This window comes from Pristiophorus japonicus, chromosome 3 (genome assembly GCF_044704955.1).
Source record: "Pristiophorus japonicus isolate sPriJap1 chromosome 3, sPriJap1.hap1, whole genome shotgun sequence".
NCBI lineage: Eukaryota > Metazoa > Chordata > Chondrichthyes > Pristiophoridae > Pristiophorus > Pristiophorus japonicus.
In genome coordinates, this window is record NC_091979.1 from 329,205,404 (window position 1) to 329,225,967 (window position 20,564).

The window sequence follows — 20,564 nt, forward strand, 5'->3', positions numbered from 1 at the left end:
CACATGGTCAGCACACGACCACACCGCACATGGTCAGCACACGACCACACCGCGCATGGTCAGCACACGACCACACCACACATGGTCAGTACACGATCACACCGCACATGGTCAGCACACGATCACACCGCACATGGTCAGCACACGACCACACCGCACATGGTCAGCACACGACCACTCCCCCATCCATCTGGCTCGCTCTCACCTGCGCGCTGGTGGCCTTTACCCAAGACTCCGCGGCGGGCGGTGATTCTTGGCCAATGGCCGGTCGGTTCCGACCCGGAAGCTCTCCGGAGGTGGGAAGTGACGCTTGCTCAACATCCGAATGCGATCTGGACCGAGCCGGAAAAATGGCCCCCCGAGAGTCCCGGGCGGCCCACCCTGGCCGCGAACCGCTTCCGTTTGACCACAGTCATGAGATTCACACAGCGCCACAGTGAGTGGGCGGTGCCTGGAGGACAGAGAGCGCGGCAGGTCCTCCAACCAATCCAGGAGCCCCAGGGGGGCTTCACTCAGCATCAGTGCTGCACCTGTCCTGGGAGTGTTTGATGGGACAGTGTAGAGGGAGCTTTACTCTGTATCTAACCCCCTGTACATGCCCAGGGAGTGTTTGATGGGACAGTGTAGAGGGAGCTTTACTCTGTATCTAACCCCCTGTACATGCCCCGGGAGTGTTTGATGGGACAGTGTAGAGAGAGCTTTACTCTGTATCTAACCCATGCTGTACCTGCCCTGGGAGTGATTGATGGGACAGTGTAGAGGGAGCTTTATTGTGCCCATCGTATCTGCGCTGGCTGACCAAGATCTATCCAACATAATCCCACTTTCCAGCTCTTTGTCCATAGCCCTGCAGGTTACGGCACTTCAAGTGAACATCCAGGTATTTTTTAAATGTGATGATGTTTTCTGTCTCTACCACCCTTTCAGGCAGTGAGTTTCAGACCCCTACCTCTCTGGGTGAAGAAATTTGCCCTCATAACTCCTCTAAGCCTTCTACCAATTACTTTAAATCTGTGTCGCCTGATTGTTGAGCCCCTCCGCCAAGGGAAACAGGTCCTTCCTATCCACTCTATCCAGGCCCTTCATCATTTTATACACCTCAATCAGGTCTCCTCTCAGCCTCCTCTGTTCCAAAGAAAACAGACCCAGCATCTCCAATCTTTCCTCATTGCCGAAGTTCTCCAGTCCAGCAAACATTCTTGTAAATCTTCTCTGCACCTGTTCCAGTGCAATCACATCTTTCCCGTAATGTGGTGAGCAGAACTGCACACAGTACTCCAGCTGCAGCCTGACCAGTGTTTTATGCAGTTCAAGCATAACCTCTTTGCTCTTGTATTCCATGCCTCGACTAATAAAGGCAAGTATTCCATATGCCTTAGCTGGTCTGCTACCTTTAGGGATCTGCGAACTTGCACTCCAAGAGGCCTTTATTCCTGTACATTTTTCAGTATCGTGCCATTTGATGCGTACTGCCTTGCCGGACCTCCCAGAGTGGGGCTATCAAGCTCTGTTATAATTAAAGGGTTAAGACTGGATCTCAGAATTAAAACGAGCTGACATAGGCTTTTGTAGTGGTCAACTTTATAATGGTGTTTAAAGGGAAATAACATACCAGAATCATTAATTGTTACAAGCTGTGTAGCCTGAGGACAATTACAGGAGGCCCAACTGTTGAACCACAGGAAACCCAGAGGGGCAGATAAACAGGGCAAGGGGTCAAAAGTGACACAATGGAAAAACTCCATCTGGTCAAGGCAAGAGAGATAAGATAACATTCCAATGTGCCAATGAACTTTTGGGACACAGTGAGGTTTATGGAAAAGTACTGGAGATGGGCATGGTCAGGATTGTACCTTTACTTTGAGTGACAAGGGTTTTGACCAAATGAATGTCTCATGTATTGAATGTCCGGCCATTATAGGCTGAGGAATTGTATAAAAACCCTGTGTTTTCTTTGTTCAGAGAGAGCATGTGAGGACAACTCAGCAACAAATACCCCACTACAATTGGCGCTGCGAGCAGGATCTCAAATGGACGGCGGACACTGGCTGATGGAAGCCATGTCAAAGGTGTGAGTATGCTTTAATTACCACGCACAGTTAGGAAAAGGGCAGAAATCTGTCTGGTGTCAGCTGCCTGAAAGATCTGAATCTGCAGGTCTGGCCGAGACTTCAAGTAGTCAGCGGAAAATCTCAGATGAAATAATTGCGATCGGTTATACAGAAGTGTGTCTGTGTAACGTTGCGATTGATAATTGATAAGGTTGCAAGTAACGGTCTCACTCGTGAGAAGTAAGTTAAGTAATATAGAAACATAGAAAATAGATGCAGGAGTTGGCCATTTGGCCCTTTGAGCCTGCACCACCATTCAATATGATCATGGCTGATCATGCAACTTCAGTACCCCATTCCTGCTTTCTCTCCATACCCCGAGATCCCTTTAGCCGTAAGGGCCACATCAAACTCCCTTTGAATATATCTAACGAACTGGCCTCAACAACTTTCTGTGGTCGAGAATTCCACAGGTTCACAATTCTCTGAGTGAAGAAGTTTCTCCTCATCTCGGTCCTAAATGGCTTACCCCTTATCCTTAGACTGTGACCCCTGGTTCTGGACTTCTCCAACATCGGGAACATTCTTACTGCATCTAACCTGTCCAATCCCGTCAGAATTGTTTATATTTCTATGAGATCCCCTCTTATTCTTCTAAATTCCAGTGAATATAAGCTTAGGGACGTCCTGCTGACAACCAATAGGTTGCAAGTATTGGTCTCACTCAGGGTGAGTCAGTAAGGGATGTACCACTGAAACCTATAGCCTTGGGAAGTGAGAAACTCGAGTGGGGACCAGGGGTCCCTGACACGGTACCTAGCAGACAAAAATCGAAAACTAATTGAAATGATTAAACAAAATTGGAAACCAGACGACCCACCCGCTGAACAAAGAAAATGGTGGGAGTCGGAAAAGAAACAAAAGGAGGAGAAAGCCCTGGTTTTAGTCACTCGCCGTATTATGAATGAAGTAAATGGACTGAACTATTGACGGAGAAAGTGAGGAAATAAACTGACAGTAGATGTGATGATCACAGCATCCATCAGGACACACAAAAAGGAACAACTGCCAGCAGCCCCCATCAGTGAGAGAGAGTGGGACGGGGGAAGGACACTCGGAGTCTGTTCTAACTGCAACACACTGACAAATGTGGTGGAAATGTAGAGAGAGAGGCTCTTTGTAATGCAAGAAATGAGGGGTCAAAGTTAGTTGCTACGGCGACTGTTTTTAAATAAAAAAAGCAGGAAGCAATTCTAAAAGGAGATGTTCAGTGGAAATCCAAACCATGAATTGTAGGCATTTAGCAGCAAAAAGTGCTAAAATCTACAGGGCAACAGATTACGGTGCAGATTATAAAACAAACATTAAATGGTACGACACTGAAAAGTGTAGAGGAACAAAGGGACCTTGGAGTGTAGACCCCGACCCCTGAAGCTAGCAGGCTAGGTAGATAAGGTGGTTAAGAAGGTGTATGGAATACTTGCCTTTATTAGTCACAGCATGGAATACAGGAGCAGAGACATCATGCTTGAACTGTAGAAAACTCGAGTTGGGTCACCACATTAAGGAAAGATGGGATTGCACTGGAAAGAGTGCAGAGGAGATTTACAAGAATGTTGCCTGGACTGGAGAATTTTGGCTGTGCGGAAAGATTAGAGATGCTGGGTCTCTTTTCTTTGGAATAGAGGAGGCCTGAGGGGAGACTTTATTGAGGTGTATAAAATTAGGTGGGGCCTGAATAGAGCGATAGGAAGGTCCTGTGTCCCTTGGCGGAGAGGTCAACAACCAGGGAGCATGGGTTTAAAGTAATTGAAGGGGGTTTAGAGGAGATATGATAGGGATCAGAAAATGAAAATTGATTTAAGGAATAATGGATAAATAGTTATACTGAATCAAAAGGAGAAAAGGGAAGATCATGTTTCTTTCTTACTGTTCTCATGTTTTTCTTTGATGTTTCAGTAAAGTTTTAGGAAAACATGTGCGACTCTTCCTTTGTTTGGCTGTGGCTCCTCCCCCTTTTCCAAGTGACATTGGGAAGTTTAATATTGGAGTTACTGAGGTTAATTAACCTATTAAAAACCAGACTTTTATTATGGCCATGATGTAAATTGTGTCGAGAGTCTTTAGATCCGGACATAAGGCATTTCACATTAATAATTGGTATAGTTTTTTAAATTCTGACCAATGTGTAACTGGGGAGAAAAGGATGAAATACTATTTTGTGCAAAGTTGTTTTTCTGAATGTTTTTATTTTGAGAATAAAAACACAGAGACTTTACAAAAGTAAAAGTTTTAACTGGAGAGTTTAAACTGAAAAAGGCTGCAGGCTGAAGTCGACATGGATTGATGGTGTCTGTGTTTGTCAGCTTTCGAAACAAAGGAAGTTAACTCTTTCACGGGCAGCTGTGAACTCTGTTTTAACTCAGCGGGTTATACCTTTAGAATATTGGAAATCTTCTTAATTTGAAGAGAATCACCAGAGATTCTGTTTCTTTTGTTTTAAGTAGGTGACCATTGGGAAGAAGCGATTGTTGTTTAAAGGGGTTAGTGGATTGTGCCTGAGGGGTCAGGAGGGCACACCAGAGTAAATCTCAGAAGTGGGATTCGTCCTCTCCAGGGGAATGAGGAAGAAGGGGTGCCTAATGGGATACCCCACCAAACCAGGTATAGTAAGATCCAAAGGGAAGTGGACAGGACACGGGAGCTGGAAGAATCTCCTCGGGTCCCAGATTTGGAACTACCTCCTGTCCACAGACATACCTCGCAAACCTCGCCAATCTCACAGAGTAGTAAGAGACATATCGTGAATGGTAGAAGTAGGGACGACCGAGGATATAGGATAGGGGTACATTTACAGTGGCATGGTAATCATACCACTGTAACCCCCCATTATATCAAGGGGTGCAAGGACGGGAGCGCGGTTGTACAAGGAGTAGTTTTTTTTTTAAATGACTCATCCAAAGGCTCCTGCTCCAACGAATAAACAGATTTGTGGGAAAAGCAAATTGTTTGTCATAAACACATCCCAGGGAAACAAATGGGCTAATGGTAATCTCAACTCGGGTATATTGTACCATGATGTGCATCACAAAGTGCTACCTGTAATAGTGAATCTGACCAAACTGGGACTACCTGGGTGTTGCAAGCCTAAAACAGCACAGCTACATGGGGGACTGAGCAAGGGAGTTTGGCAGAGGACCAGTACAACCTGCACGGAGTTCAGGGAGAGTGAGGGGCTTGATCGTACCTTGATAAGAATGATGCCGAGACTATTGGGGAGATTCATAACAGAAGGCGGTGAGGCCTGATTAATGTGTTGCAGCTGGTTTAATGCTAAAAAGGGGGTAAACCAGATTATAGAGGGGGAACAAATCACCTTTAATGAAATGGCTCGAAGTAATGTATGGATCTTGGTTAGTGGAACAAGCCCAAGGAAACCTGCAGCATATTGCAGAGGGAAAGCTCTCTTTCTGGGTAACTGATCGAGATCTAGGGCAATGCCCACTTATCAACGGACTAAGACTCTGTGCCAAGTCAGAAGGTTGGTACAAGTGTACCCGGTGGCACGAGTGTAATTTACAGGAACAGAATGACATCACCCTGTTACAGATAGTAGGGTATTACACAAGCATGCCTTAGAAAATTTAGTAGGATACAATGAACACTGGAAATTAACCCGGATGGATGGGATAACATGGAATTGCACCATGAAGCTAATTGCGGGACAGCATTTTCCTGTACGATCTGTATAAAGAGGGAAGGGTGAATATTGTGTCAGCACCATACACTGGGAATACCAGTACGGTACCAACCTGACTTGTCCCATTGCGACAGGAACCTTTTGTATTACCCCAGCACAAACTGTGAGACTTGGGGCGCGGGGTTCATTAAGTAATTATTTGCGTAGGCAATAAGTATCACTGAGAAAGGAGTTAAATGTGTAACTGCCAAAGGGAAGATATAATGAATTTGGATAGTTAATTGGGACAATTGAGGACCAAGTACAATGGGCATTAAGCGAAATGGGGAACAGAGGGTCACAACGGTTAGATGCTGAGGTGATACTTACGGTACATATGATCGAGATAGTCCGACAATGAACCACGAGACTGTGTGTGGTTTTTATGTTACCTATTGTGTAACAACAACCGACACACACTATCGGTATGCGACGAGGGTGGCAACTGTTAACACATTTCACATAGCCAGTATAGACCAAGAAGTTCAAGACTTAGCCCAACGTTTGAGAACCCTTTTACTAAAGGGAAACGATCGGACTTTGCAGTTGTCAGAAATCGGGGACGAGGTCACCAGACAAATGCTGCAAATCGAGGAAATCTGAGAGCCTCATGCCCAAACTATCAATAAGATAAGTGTGCGACTAAATGATCTAACCCAAGAAACACATAAAGAACTTGTGTATGCAATGTACATAGAAACATAGAAAATAGGTGCAGGAATAGGCCATTCGGCCCTTCGAGCCTGCACCACCATTCAATATGAACATCCATCTTCAATACCCCATTCCTGCTTTCTCTCCATACCCCTTGATCCCTTTAGCCGTAAGGGCCACATCTAACTCCCCTTTGAATATATCTAATGAACTGGCCTCAACAACTTTCTGTGGTAGAGAATTCCACATGCCCACAATTCTCTGAGTGAAGAGGTTTCTCCTCATCTCAGTCCTAAATGGTTTACCCCTTATCCCTAGACTGTGACCCCAGGTTCTGGACTTGCCCAACATTGGGAACATTCTTCTAACCTGTCCAATCCCATCAGAATTTTATATGTTTCTATGAGATCCTCTCTCATTCCTCCAAATCCCAGTCAATATAAGCCTAGTCGATCCAGTCTTTCTTTATATGTTAGTCCTGCAATCCCGGGAATCAGTCTGGTGAACCTTCGCTGCACTCCCTCAATAGCAAGAATGTCCTTCCTCAGACTAGGAGACCAAAACTGTACACAATATTCCAGATGTGGCCTCACCAATGCCCTGTACAACTGCAGTAAGACCTCCTTGCTCCGATACTCAAATCCTCTCGCTATGAAGGCCAACATGCCACTTGCCTTCTTCACTGCCTGCTGTACCTGCATGCCAACTTTCAATGACTGATGTACCATGACACACAGGTCTCGTTCCACCGACTCCTTTTCCTAATCTGTCACCATTCAGATAACATTCTGCCTTCGCGTTTTTGCTCCCAAAGTGGATAACCTCACATTTATCCACATTATACTGCATCTGCCATGCATTTGCCCACTCACCTAACCTGTCCAAGTCACTCTGCAGCCTCTTAGCATCCTCCTCACAGCTCACACTGCCACCCAGCTTAGTGTCATCCGCAAACTTGGAGATATTACATTCAATTCCTTCGTCCAAATCATTAATGTACATTGTAAATAGCTGTGGTCCCAGCACTGAACCTTGCGGTACCCCACTAGTCACTGCCTGCCATTCTGAAAAGTACCCATTTATTTCTACTCTTTGCTTCCTGTCTGACAACCAGTTTTCTATCCACATTAATACATTAACCCCAATACCATGTGCTTTAATTTTGCACACTAATCTCTTGTGTGGGACCTTGTCAAAAGCCTTTTGAAAGTCCAAATACACCACATCCACTGGTTCTCCCTTGTCCACCCTACTAGTTACATCCTCAAAACATTCTAGAAGATTTGTCAAGTATGATTTCCCTTTCATAAATCCATGCTGACTTGGACCGATCCTGTCACTGCTTTCCAAATGCGCTGCTATTACGTCTTTAATAATTGATTCCAACATCTTTCCCACTACCGATGTCAGGCTAACCGGTCTATAATTCCCTGTTTTCTCTTTCCCTCCTTTTTTAAAAAGTGGTGTTACATTAGCTACCCTCCAATCCATAGGAACTGATCCAGGTCTATACAATGTTGGAAAATGACCACCAATGCATCCACTATTTCGAGGGTCACTTCCTTAAGTACTCTGGGATGCAGACTACCAGGCCCTGGGGATTTATCGGCCTTCAATCCCATCAATTTCCCAAACACAATTTCCTGACTAATAAGGATTTCCTTCAGTTCCTCCTTCTCGCTAGACCCTCGGTCCCTTAGTATTTCCGGAAGGTTATTTGTGTCTACCTTAGTGAAGACAGAACCAAAGTATTTGTTCAATTGGTCTGCCATTTCTTTGTTTCCCATTATAAATTCACCTGAATCTGACTGCAAGGCACCTACATTTGTCTTCACTAATCTTTTTCTCTTCACATATCTATAGAAGCTTTTGCAGTCAGTTTTTATGTTCCCAGCAAGCTTCCTCTCATACTCTATTTTCCCCCTCCTAATTAAACACTTTGTCCTCCTCTGCTAGATTCTAAATTTCTCCCAGTCCTCAGGTTTGCTGCTTTTTCTGGCCAATTTATATGCCTCTTCCTTGGATTTAACACTATCCCTAATTTCCCTTGTTAGCCACAGTTGAGCCACCTTCCCTGTTTTATTTTTACGCCAGAGAGGGATGTACAATTATTGAAGTTCATCCATGTGATCTTTAAATGTCTGCCATTGCCTATCCACCTTCAATCCTTTAAGTGTCATTCGCCAGTCTATCCTAGCCAATTCACGTCTCATACCATCGAAGTTACCTTTCTTTAAGTTCAGGACCCTAGTCTCTGAATTAACTGTGTCACTCTCCATCTTAATGAAGAATTCCACCATATTATGGTCACTCTTCCCCAAGGGGCCTCGTACAACAAGACTGGCAATTAATCCTCTCTCATTACACAGGACCCAGTCTAGGATGGCTTGCTCTCTAGTTGGTTTCTTGACATATTGGTCTCGAAAACCATCCCTTATACACTCCAGGAAATCCTCCTCCACCGTATTGCTACCTGTTTGGTTATCCCAATCGATATGTAGATTAAAGTCACCCATGATAACTGCAGTACCTTTACTGCACGCATCCCTAATTTCTTGTTTGATGCGTTCCCCAAACTCACTGCTACTGTTTGGTGGTCTGTACACAACTCCCACTAGTGTTTTCTGCCCTTTGGCTCAACCCATACAGATTCCACCTCATCCAAGCTAATGACCTTCCTTACTATTGCATTAATCTCCTCTTTAACCAGCAACGCCACCCCACCTTCTTTTCCTTTCTGTCTATCCTTTTCCTGAATATTGAATACCCCTGGATGTTGAGTTCCCAGCTTTGGTCACCCGGGAGCCATGTCTTCGTAATCCCAATTACATCATATCCGTTAACAGCTATCTGTGCAGTTATTTCATCCAACTTATTACGAATGCTCCCCGCATTGAGACACAGAGCCTTCAGGCTTGTTTTTTTTTTAACACTTTTTGTCCTTTTAGAATTATGTTGTAATGTGGCCTTCTTTGATTTTTGCCTTTGATTTCTCTGCCCTCCACTTTTCCTTATCTCCTTTCTACCTTTTGCTTCTGCCCCCATTTTACTTCCTTCTGTCTCCCTGCATAGATTCCCATCCCCCTGCCGTATTAGTTTAACCCCTCCCCAACAGCACCAGCAAACACTCCCTCAAGGACATTGGTTCCGATCCTGCCCAGGTGCAGTTTGTACTGGTCCCACCTCCCCCAGAGCCGGTTCCAATGGCCCAGGAATTTGAATCCCCCCCTCTTGCACCATTCCTCAAGCCATGTATTCATCTTAACTATCCTGTTATTTCTACTCTGACTAGCACGTGGCACTGGTAGCAATCCTGAGATTATTACCTTTGTGGTCCTACTTTTTAATTTAAATCCTAACTCCCTAAATTCAATGTAGGACCTCATCCCGTTTTTTACCTATATCGTTGGTACCTATATGCGCCACGACAACTGGCTGTTCACCCTCCCCCTCCAAAATGCCCTGCAGCCGCTCCTAGACATCCTTGACCCTTGCACCAGGGAGGCAACATACCATCCTGGAGTGTCCATTGCGGCTGCAGAAATGTCTATCTATTCCCCTTACAATAGAATCCCCTACCACTATAGCTCTCCCACTCTTTTTCCTGTCCTCCTGTGCAGCAGCACCACCCATGGTGCCATGAACTTGGCTGCTACTGCCTTCCCCTGGTGAACCATCTCCCCTAGCAGTATCTAAAATGGTATATCTGTTCTGGAGGGAGATGACCGCAGGGGACCCCTGCACTACCTTCCTTCCACTGCTCTGCCTGATGGTCACCCATTCCCTATCTGCCTGAGTAACCTTTACCTGCGGTGTGACCAACTCACTAAACGTGCTATTCACGATATCCTCAGCATCGCGGATGCTCCAGAGTGAATCCATGCGCAGCTCCAGTGCCGCAATGCGGTCTGTTAGGAGCTGCAGCATTTATGAGAATTCTTTGAGGGATGAGGGACTTCAGTAATGTGGATTAACTGGAGAAGCTGGGCTTGTTCTCCTTAGAGCAGAGAAGATTTCGTCGAGGTGTTCAAAATCATGAGGGGTCTGGACAGAGTAGAGAGAAACTGTTCCCATTGGCGGAAGGGTCGAGAAGAGAGCAAGTGTAAGGATCCGGAATGCATGGCCTGAAGGTGTGGTGGAGTCAGAGTCAATCACTGCTTTCAAAAGGGAGTTGGATAAGTCCCTGACGGAGAGAAATTTGTAGGGATACGGGGAAAAGGCAGGTGAGTGAGATTAGCTGAGGTGCTCTTGCAGAGAGCCTGCAAGAGTTCAACGGGCCGAATGGCCTCCTTCTGTGCTGTAACCAGTCTATGATTCTAACAACACCCAGCTCTACCTCACCACCACTTCCCTCAACCCCTCCACAGTCTCTAAATTGTCAGCAACATCTAGTACCAGGTGAAATTTCCCCGTCACAAACTCAGTTCCCTAGTCACCGACTATATCCCTCTCTCTAGCATTTGTCCGAGGCTGAACGAGACTGTTCGCAAACTTGGTGTTATATTTGACCCTGGAATGAGCTTCCCAGCACATATCCGCACCTTAACTTAAACCACCCATTTCCACCCCCATAACATCGTCCTTCTGCACCCCTGTCTCAGCTCATCTGCTACAGAAGCCCACAACCATGCCTTTGTTACCTCTAGACTTAACTATTCCAACGCACCCCTGGCTGGCATTCCACATTCTACCTTACGTTATCCTGAGGTCATCCAAAACATAGAAAAATAGAAAATAGGTGCAGGAGTAGGCCATTCGGCCCTTCGAGCCTGAACCACCATTCAATAAGATTATGGCTGATCATTCCCTCAGTACCCCTTTCCTGCTTTCTCTCCATACCCCTTGATCCCTTTAGCCGTAAGGGCCATATCTAACTCCCTCTTGAATATATCCAATGAACTGGCATCAACAACTCTCTGCGGTAGAGAATTCCACAGGTTAACAACTCTCTGAGTGAAGAAGTTTCTCCTCATCTCAGTCCTAAATGACCTACCCCTTATCCTAAGACTGTGTACCCTGGTTCTGGACTTCCACAACATCCGGAACATTCTTCCCGTATCTAACCTGTCCAATCCTGTCAGAATCTTGTAAGTTTCTATGAGATCCCCTCTCATCCTTCTAAACTCTAGTGTATAAAGGCCCAGTTGACCCAGTCTCTCCTCATATGTCAGTCCCGCCATCCCGGGAATCAGTCTGGTAAACCTTTGCTGTACTCCCTCAATAGCAACACAATATTCCAGGTGAGGCCTCACCAAGGCCCTGTATAACTGCAGTAAGACCTCTCTGCTCCTATACTCAAATCTCCTAGCCATGAAGGCCAACATACGATTTGCCTTCTTCACCGCCTGCTGTACCTGCATGCCAACTTTCAATGATTGATGAACCATGACACCCAGGTCTCGTTACACCTCCCCCTTTCCTAGTCTTCCGCCATTCAGATAATATTCTGCCTTCGTGTTTTGCCCTCAAAGTGGATAACCTCACATTTATCCACATTATACTGCATCTGCCATGCATTTGCCCACACACCTAACCTGTCCAAGTCACTCTGCAGCCTTTTACCGTCCTCCTCACAGCTCACACCACCACCCAGCTTAGTGTCGTCTGCAACCTTGGAGATATTACACTCAATTCCTTCATCTAAATCATTACTGTAAATTGTAAATAGCTGGTGTCCCAGCAGTGAGCCCTGCGGCACCCCACTAGTCACTGTCTACCATTCTGAAAAGGACCCATTTATCCTGACTCTCTGCTTCCTGTCTGCCAGTTCTCTATCCACGTCAGTATATTACCACCAATACCATGTGCTTTGATTTTGCACACCATCTCTTGTGTGGGACCTTGTTAAAAGCCTTTTAAAAGTCCAAATACACCACATCCACTGGTTCTCCCTTGTCCACTCTACTAGTTACATCCTCAAAAAATTCTAGAAGATTTGTCAAGCATGATTTCCCTTTCATAAATCCATGCTGACTTGGACCGATCCTGTCACTGCTTTCCAAATGTGCTGCTATTTCATCCTTAATAATTGATTCCAACATTTTCCCCACTACTGATGTCAGGCTAACCTGTCTATAATTACCCGTTTTCTCTCTCCCTCCTTTTTTAAAAAGTGGTGTTACATTAGCTAACCTCCAGTCCATAGGAACTGATCCACAGTCGATAGACTATTGGAAAATGATCACCAATGCATCCACTATTTCTAGGGCCACTTCCTTAAGTATTCTGGGATGCAGACTATCAGGCTCCGGGGATTTATCGGCCTCCAATCCCATCAATTTCCCTAACACAATTTCCTGCTTTATAAGGATAACCTTCAGTTCCTCCTTCTCACTAGACCCTCGGTCCCCTAGTATTTCCGGAAGGTTATTTGTATCTTCCTTCATGAAAACAGAACCGAAGTATTTGTTTAACTGGTCCACCATGAACTTGGCTGCTGCTGCCTCCCATGATGAGTGACCACCCTCAACAGTACCCAAAGCGGTGTATCTGTTTTGCAGGGGGATGACCGCAGCGGTCCCCTGCATTCCTTCCTTCCACTGCTCTTCCTGTTGGTCATCCATCTCCTATCTGGCTGTGTAACCTTTACCTGCGGTAAGACCAACTCACTAAACGTGCTATTCACATCATTCTCAACTTCGTGGATGCTCCAGAGTGAATCCACCCGCAGCTCCAGTGCCGCAATGCGGTCTGTCAGGAGCTGCAGCCGGATACACTTCTCGCATATGTAGTCGTGAGGGACACTGGAAGCGTCCCTGACTTCCCACATTGTACAGGAGGAGCATGACACGTGTCCGAGCTGTCCTGCCATGACTTAACTCTTAGATTAACTTAATTTGGCAACAATAATGCTAAAGGTTACTTACTCGGCAGCCTGTGTCCTAACTCACACCAAGTCCCGTTCACCCATCACCCCTGTGCTCACTGACCTACACTGGCTCCGTTTTGCAACACCTCAATTTCAAAATTCTCATCCTTGTTTCCAAGTCCCTCCATGGCCTCGCCCCTCCCTATCTCTGTTATCTCACTCAGCCTCACATGCCCGCACCTCCCCATATATCTCATCTCCTCAAATTCTGCCCTCCTGAGGATCCCCAATTATAAACACTTCACCATCGGTGGTCCTGCCTCCTGTTGCCGAGGCCCCAAACTCTGAAACTCCCTCACTCTGCAGGTAGGAGGTTTGGAGGGTAAATGTCTTCACCCAGAGGGTGCTGGGGGTCTGGAACTCACTGACTGAAAGGGTGGTTGAGACACAAAGCCTCACCACATTTAAACAGTACCTGGATGTACACTTGAAGTGCCGGAACCCACAGGCTGCGGGCCCAGAGCTGGACAGTGGCATTAGGCTGAATAGCTGTGTGTCGGCCGGCGCGGACACAGGCTGAATGGTCTCCTTCTGTGCTGTAAGTTTCTGTGATTCTAAATCTCTCCGCCTCGGTGTCAAATTATTCTCCATAACATCCTGACAAACACCTTTGGATATTTTACTGTGTTGAAGGCGCTATATAAATCCAGGTGGTGTGTGAGGTGATGACGCGCCTGTTGCCCGGGTTACTGTTGTGAGGTGATGACGCGCCTGTTGCCCGGGTTACTCCATCTCGCAACCACTGGGACCCTGAAGCCCCGCCCACTCATTGTTCCTGGCCAAGTTGCCCGCGCTTGCGCCGTGACCCCGCCCTGTGCAAGATGGCGGCCAGTGACCCGGCCGAGACGAGCCTGTCACCGCGGGACAAACCCGGGGCCTGTGGGCTTTGATTCAGCGCCTGAGGCCTACAGCGGGTGTGTGTGAAGCTCCCCGGCCCACCCGCGGGTCCATATCCTCCCCCGCGCCCACAATCTCCGACCGCCTCTCCGAAGCGTCCGGTCCTCTGACGCCCATCTTCTCCACCCGCGCATGCTCAGTGAGGGAGATCCGGGCTCCGCCCCGCACAAGCTCCGATTGGTTGGAGGACCAACCGCCCGCTCGTTCCTCCAGTCACGCCCCCCTTCTTCCTATTGGTCTGGAGCTGCCGTCAATCACCCGGGCAGTGTGAGCTGAGCATGCGCAGAGCGAGCACTGGAGACGCACGGACGCTGAGAGGAGCTGAGGCTGGAGCCGGACTCTGCACCGGGTGAGAATCCGCGGGGCGCCGGGGAGTTACCGATCGGCAAGTGGGCGGGGAGGCTTCATAAACAACTGGAGTAGGCCGCAAGCCCCGAGTAATAACCCGAAACTCCCGCGTTTGCAGCGGCGGGTTTTTCTCAGGTAACAGGCCCCGATTCACCGCCATCTTTGTACAGGAAGGCGGGAAGGTTCAGAGTGCAGCCCGCTCGCTTCATGGCGTGACAGCGCATGCGCAGCCATCATAGCACGGGAACAGAGTGGGTGGAGCTTCTGTGTCTGTTCCCAACCGGGTCCCAGTGCCGAGGAGTGAAAGTCATTTCCTCATTTATTTTATTCTCAGTCTCCACCATTGGATTTCCCACCATCTCTCCTGAAAGCGTTGGTAAGTGCCGAGCTTGCGGTTTACAATCCATACAATTCTAACAGAGGAGCCCCAGAGACCCTTTCTCCAGTCCCAGTGTTAAAATCCCCATGGACAGTCCCAGGGTTGGAATCCCCACGTACAGTCCCACTTTTGGAACCCGGCGCACGCAAATGGAATTTCAGCCTCAGTATTACAAGTTTCATCGGTTAGAGGCAGGAGAGAGGACTAATTCACTGACGGGTTCTTTTAAATTTGAGTGGTCGGCTATTCAAATTCCCGATAACTCTAATACTGGATTTAAAGGAGGGGACATAAGAAGATAAGAATTAGGAACAGGAGTAGGCCATCGAGCCCCTCAAGCCTGCTCCGCCATTCAACAAGATCATGGTTGATCTGGCCGTGGACTCAGCTCCACTTACCCGCCCGCTCCCCGTAACCCTTAATTCCCTTATTAGTTAAAAATCTATCTATCTATGACTTGAATACATTCAATGAGCTAGACTCAACTGCTTCCCTGGGCAGAGAATTCCACAGATTCACAACCCTCTGGGAGAAGATTGAGGACTTGTTATGAACTGGGTGGAATCTATCTTAGAACGGAGTTCCCACAACTTTTTAAAAAGATGGATCTACACGATGTCCAAGTCTGCCATTCGATTTCACCCGATAGGAAATATTCTGATAATCTGTTACTGTCACGGGACAAAGCAGCATTGTTACTTTAACATCACTTTCATCAAACTCAATGGGCAATCTGATCTCCAAGGAAAACGTTTCCTTAAAGCTGACGGTGTCGGCAGTTCTGCAGCTCATTTCTCACTGTGTTTGTTCTTCATTTATTCATTCTCGGGATGTGGGTGAACCAGCCTGCATTTATTGCCCATCCTTAATTGCCCCTTTAGAAGGTGGTGGTGAGCCGCTGCCTTCTTGAACCGTGCTGCAGTCTATGTGGTGAAGGTGCTCCCACGGTGCTGAGGTCAGGATGCTGCTCCGAGATTCTCCGAGAGAAGGATATGGTCAGCTTGAAACTCTTTGAGTGTAAAAATCGGTTAGAAATTTACAATTAGTTTTTGACCAATATCGACACCCACAGGGAGGGAGAATTCTGCAATAAGGAAGGAACTGGGCAAGATTTGAAAAATTTTAACACAGGATTTGACGGACTCTTGCATTTGGGATCTTTACTTTGTGCACTCGAGGATTTAGATAACAGACTTTCTCCTGTGAATATAGAGCTGTATTATTGGGGTGTGATCTGTTTACATGTTCATCTTCTGTTAAATAAACTTGCTGAGTGAATTTAAATTTAAAACCAGGTGTGATGCTGTATTCACATCAATGGTGAGAAAGATGCTGTGGGCATACGCTAAGTCCCTAACTGAAAGTAATTAACAGACTGGGCTTTGGGTTAAATTATCCCCGGTATTTGAAGGAACATTGTATAGAAACTAGAACTGTTTGTTCTGAACTTCTATCCTGTACTTAGTGATGATTTTTGTAAACTCCTTTTACAGGGTATTAGAAGGGGAGGATTTACAGACGGAAAAGTCAAACCAAACAGCACATCAAGATCTGACAGAGTCACTCAATTCATCAGGACCTGAATATCATCAGCCTTGACTGTGGAAGGAGAAATGTCTATCTGTTCTGACTGTGGGAAAAGATTTCAACCATCAGTGTGACTGGAAAAGCACCGAGACACACACACACCCGAGTGAGAGTGTTCCAGTGCACTGACTGTGGAAAGAGCTTTAACCAGTTACACAGCCTGAAAAAGCATCGCACCATTCACAGCGGGGAGAAATCGTACACGTGTTCTGTGTGTGTGGACGAGGCTTCAACTGATCATCCAACCTGGAGAGACACCAGGACATGCGCTCCATGGAGAAACCGTGAGAATGTGGGAAGGGATTTAATTAGCTGTCTCGGCTGGAGATTCATCGATGCAGTCACACCGGGGAGAGGCCGTTCACCTGCTCCGTGTGTGGCAGGGGTTTCACAGTCACATCAGCAAGTTCACACTGGGGAGAAGCTGTTCATATGCTCCATGTGTGATAAGGGATTAGCTCGGTTATCCAACCTGCTGACACACAGAGTTCACACTGGGGTGAGGCCATTCACCTGCTCCATCTGTGGGAAGGGATACGCTCGGTTAGCCGTTTTCCAGAAACACCAGCAAATTCACACTGGAGAAAGGCCATTCAGCTGCTCTGTCTGTGGGAAGAGATTCACTCAGTCATCCAGCCTGCTGGCACACAACAAGCAAGTTCACACGAAGGAGAGGCCATTCCCTTGCTCCATGTGTGGGAAGGGATTCGCTGTGTCTTCCGACCTCCTGAGACACCAGCGAATTCACACTGGGGAGAGGCCGTTCACCTGCTCTGTGTGTGGGAAGGGATTCGCTGTGTCATCCAACCTGCTGGCACACAACAAGCAAGTTCACACGAAGGAGAGGCCATTCCCTTGCTCCGTGTGTGGGAAGGGATTCGCTGTGTCGTCCGACCTCCTGAGACACCAGCAAATTCACACTGGGGAGAGGCCGTTCACCTGCTCCGTGTGTGGGAAGGGATTCACTCAGTCATCCGACCTCCTGAAACACCAGCGAGTTCACAATTGACGGCAGGGGTTGGATTCTGCTGTTAATCACATCTGGGACTGAACCGTGTTCATTCTGGCAGTTGGAGTTTGTTTCTGCCGATGTTAATAACCATGTAACTGGGCTATAGTTTGATATTTTGTAAATGTCAAATAAATCAGCTTTCTTTTAAACACCGTGTGCCTAGTCCTTGATATCTCAATGATAAGACAAGCTGATTGAGGACTTGTTATGAACTGGGTGGAATCTATCTTAGAACGGAGTTCCCACAACTTTTTAAAAAGATGGATCTACACGATGTCCAAGTCTGCCATTCGATTTCACCCGATGGGAAATATTCTGATAATCTGTTACTGTCACGGGACAAAGCAGCATTGTTACTTTAACATCACTTTCATCAAAGTCAATGGGCAATCTGATCTCCAAGGGAAACGTTTCCTTAAAGCTGACGGTGTCGGCAGTTCTGCAGCTCATTTCTCACTGTGTTCTTCATTTATTCATTCTCGGGATGTGGGTGAACCAGCCTGCATTTATTGCCCATCCTTAATTGCCCCTTTAGAAGGTGGTGGTGAGCCGCTGCCTTCTTGAACTGTGCTGCAGTCTCTGTGGTGAAGGTGCTCCCACAGTGCTGAGGTCAGGACGCTGCATAACTTGGAGGGGAACTTGGAGGTGCCAGTATTCCCATGCACCAGCTGTCCTTGTCCTTCCACACGGAGGAGGTTGTGGGTTTGGAAGGTGCTGTCGAAGAAGCCCTGGTGATCTGCTGCTGTAGATAGTGCACACAAGAGACACTGGTCCTCATGTTTTTATCCAAGACAGGCCTCAGCCCAGTCATTTGTTCCCAATGTTGATGCAGTGGTTCAAGAGGTGCCGGGTATCAGGAGCAGTATCGAGGGATGGGTGGGACAGTAAGCTGTGAGGAGAACACAAAGCATCTGCAAAGGGATATGGACAGATTAAGAGAGTGGGCAATAAGGTGGCAGATGGAGCATAATGTGGGGAAGTGTGAGGTTATTCACTTTATTAGGAAGGACAGAAAAACAGAATATTTTAAATTGTGAGAAAATGTTAAATGTTGGGTGTTGAGAGAGGCTGGGTGTCCTCATACAGGAAGCACACAAAGTTAGCATGCTGATACAGCAAGCAATTAGGAAGGTGAATGGCATGTTGGCCTTTATTGCAAGGGGGTTGGAGTACAACAGTGAGAAAGTCTGACTACAATTGTACAGGGCTTTGGTGAGACCACAGAGACGGTCCAACAAAGGTTGACTAGATTGATCCCTGGGGTGAGAGGGCTGTTCTATGAGGAGAGATTGAGTAGATTATACTCTCTGGAATTTAGAAGAATGAGAGGGGATCTCATTGAAAAATATAAGGTTCTGATGGGGATTGACAGGGTAGATGTTAAGTGGTTGCTTCCCCTGGCTGGAGAGTCTAGAAATAGGGGACACAGTCTCAGGATAAGGGGAAGGCCATTTCAGACCGAGTTGAGAAGGAATGTCTTCACTCAGACGGTTGTGAATCTTTGGAATTCTCTACCTGAAATGACTGTGGATGCTGAGTCGTTGAGTATATTCAAGGCTAAGATCGATAGATTTATGGACTCTAGGGGAATCACGGGATTATGGGGAACAGGCGGGAAAGTGGAGTTCAGGTCGATGATCAGCCATGATACCGAGTGACGGAGCAGGCTGTATGGCCTACTCCTGCTTCCAATTCTTATGCTCTTATGTTCTTAAATTGTTCCCAGAGGCTGAAGAGTCTATAACCAGAGGACACAGATTTAACAAGTACAAGTATCAGAGGCGAAATGAGGAAATAAATACACATGAGCTGTTATGATCTGTGTGGAAATTTACTTTTAAAGTTACATTTTCTGTTAAATGTACCCTTTTGTAGTAAAACAAAATGGAATCCCAATTCTCCCAGAAGTCCCGACAGCAGACAGCATGTCTCTGTATAAACATGTTAACCTTGATTGATAGCCAATTAATTTAGCAGCTTGGGAGCTATCTGTGTGAGCAAGGGAACCTTGAACAGATCCTCTCTAACAGAAAGAGCGCCCCTTTTGTTTTTAGTCTTATACTCCCAAGTAGTAACTGTCGCAATGATGAATCTTAGAAGTTCCACATAAAAGCTGTATAGATAAGTAGGAAATTGAAACAAGGAACCATGTTAATTAAGTGATTGAAGAACTCCTTATCTGTATGTGCTGACTGCAAGGGCAGAACTGATACACGTGATGGAATCATAACTTCTTTGTCTGTTTTCTGTATAAAGCTAGTGTGTTTTTGTATTACTGTTAGAAGTCTTTGCAGAGCCTTTGATTCTGTGAGACTTTTCCTTGTATACAAGTGAATCCATTAAAGGAACATCTACCAGAGCTGTTTATGTCAGAGTTTCATTTACTTTAGTTAAGTTGAGAGCCGAGATTTTGACATCTGGAATACACTTCCTGAAAGGGTGCCGGGAGCAGATTCAGTAATAAGTTTCAGCAGGGAATTGTAAATACTTGAATTGGAAAATTGCAGAGATATTGGGAAAGAGGAGGAGGAGTGGGACTAATTGGGATATTGGGAAAGAGCAGGGGGAGTGGGACTAATTGGGATATTGGGAAAGAGCAGGAGGAGTGGGACTAATTGGGATATTGGGAAAGAGCAGGGGCATTGGGATTACTTGGTGAGATCTTTCAAATGAGTGCTGGCACAGGCAGCAGTGGGTTGAATGTACACATTCTGTGCTGTATCATTCTTCGATTCTGTGATTCTATAACTACATCATGTCTCTGTTTATATTACACGAGACCCTGTCTCTGTTTATATTACACTAGACCTTGTCTCTGTTTATATTACACGAGACCCTGTCTCTGTTTATATTACACTGGACCCTGTCTCTGTTTATATTACACTGGACTCTGTGTGGAAGAAAGGATCTATGAATTTATGGCTTATGGAAAAGGGAAGGGTTAAATTCAGTTTTTGCTATGCTTAAAGAAATAATAGGACTAGAAAAATAGCCACGCTTTTTTAGCCTTGAAACTTAGAGATGCAATT

General features: G+C 46.3%; 1 protein-coding gene across 3 annotated transcripts; it reads left to right on the forward strand.

Moving 5' to 3' along the window:
• The first annotated feature begins 14,165 nt into the window (after nucleotides 1-14,165).
• LOC139260401 (zinc finger protein 239-like) lies at nucleotides 14,166-19,894 on the forward strand. 3 transcript variants are annotated; one of them, XM_070876972.1, is made up of 2 exons: nucleotides 14,166-14,226; nucleotides 16,430-19,894. In XM_070876972.1, exon 2 carries the CDS (start codon nucleotides 16,963-16,965, stop codon nucleotides 17,530-17,532), a length of 570 nt encoding a protein of 189 aa, XP_070733073.1. In that variant the 5' UTR covers nucleotides 14,166-14,226; nucleotides 16,430-16,962; the 3' UTR covers nucleotides 17,533-19,894. The 3 variants fall into 3 exon arrangements, with proteins under 3 accessions (XP_070733073.1, XP_070733072.1, XP_070733074.1); XM_070876971.1 differs by lacking the exon at nucleotides 14,166-14,226 and adding an exon at nucleotides 14,240-14,558; XM_070876973.1 differs by lacking the exon at nucleotides 14,166-14,226 and adding an exon at nucleotides 14,617-14,692.
• Nucleotides 19,895-20,564: the final 670 nt, after the last annotated feature.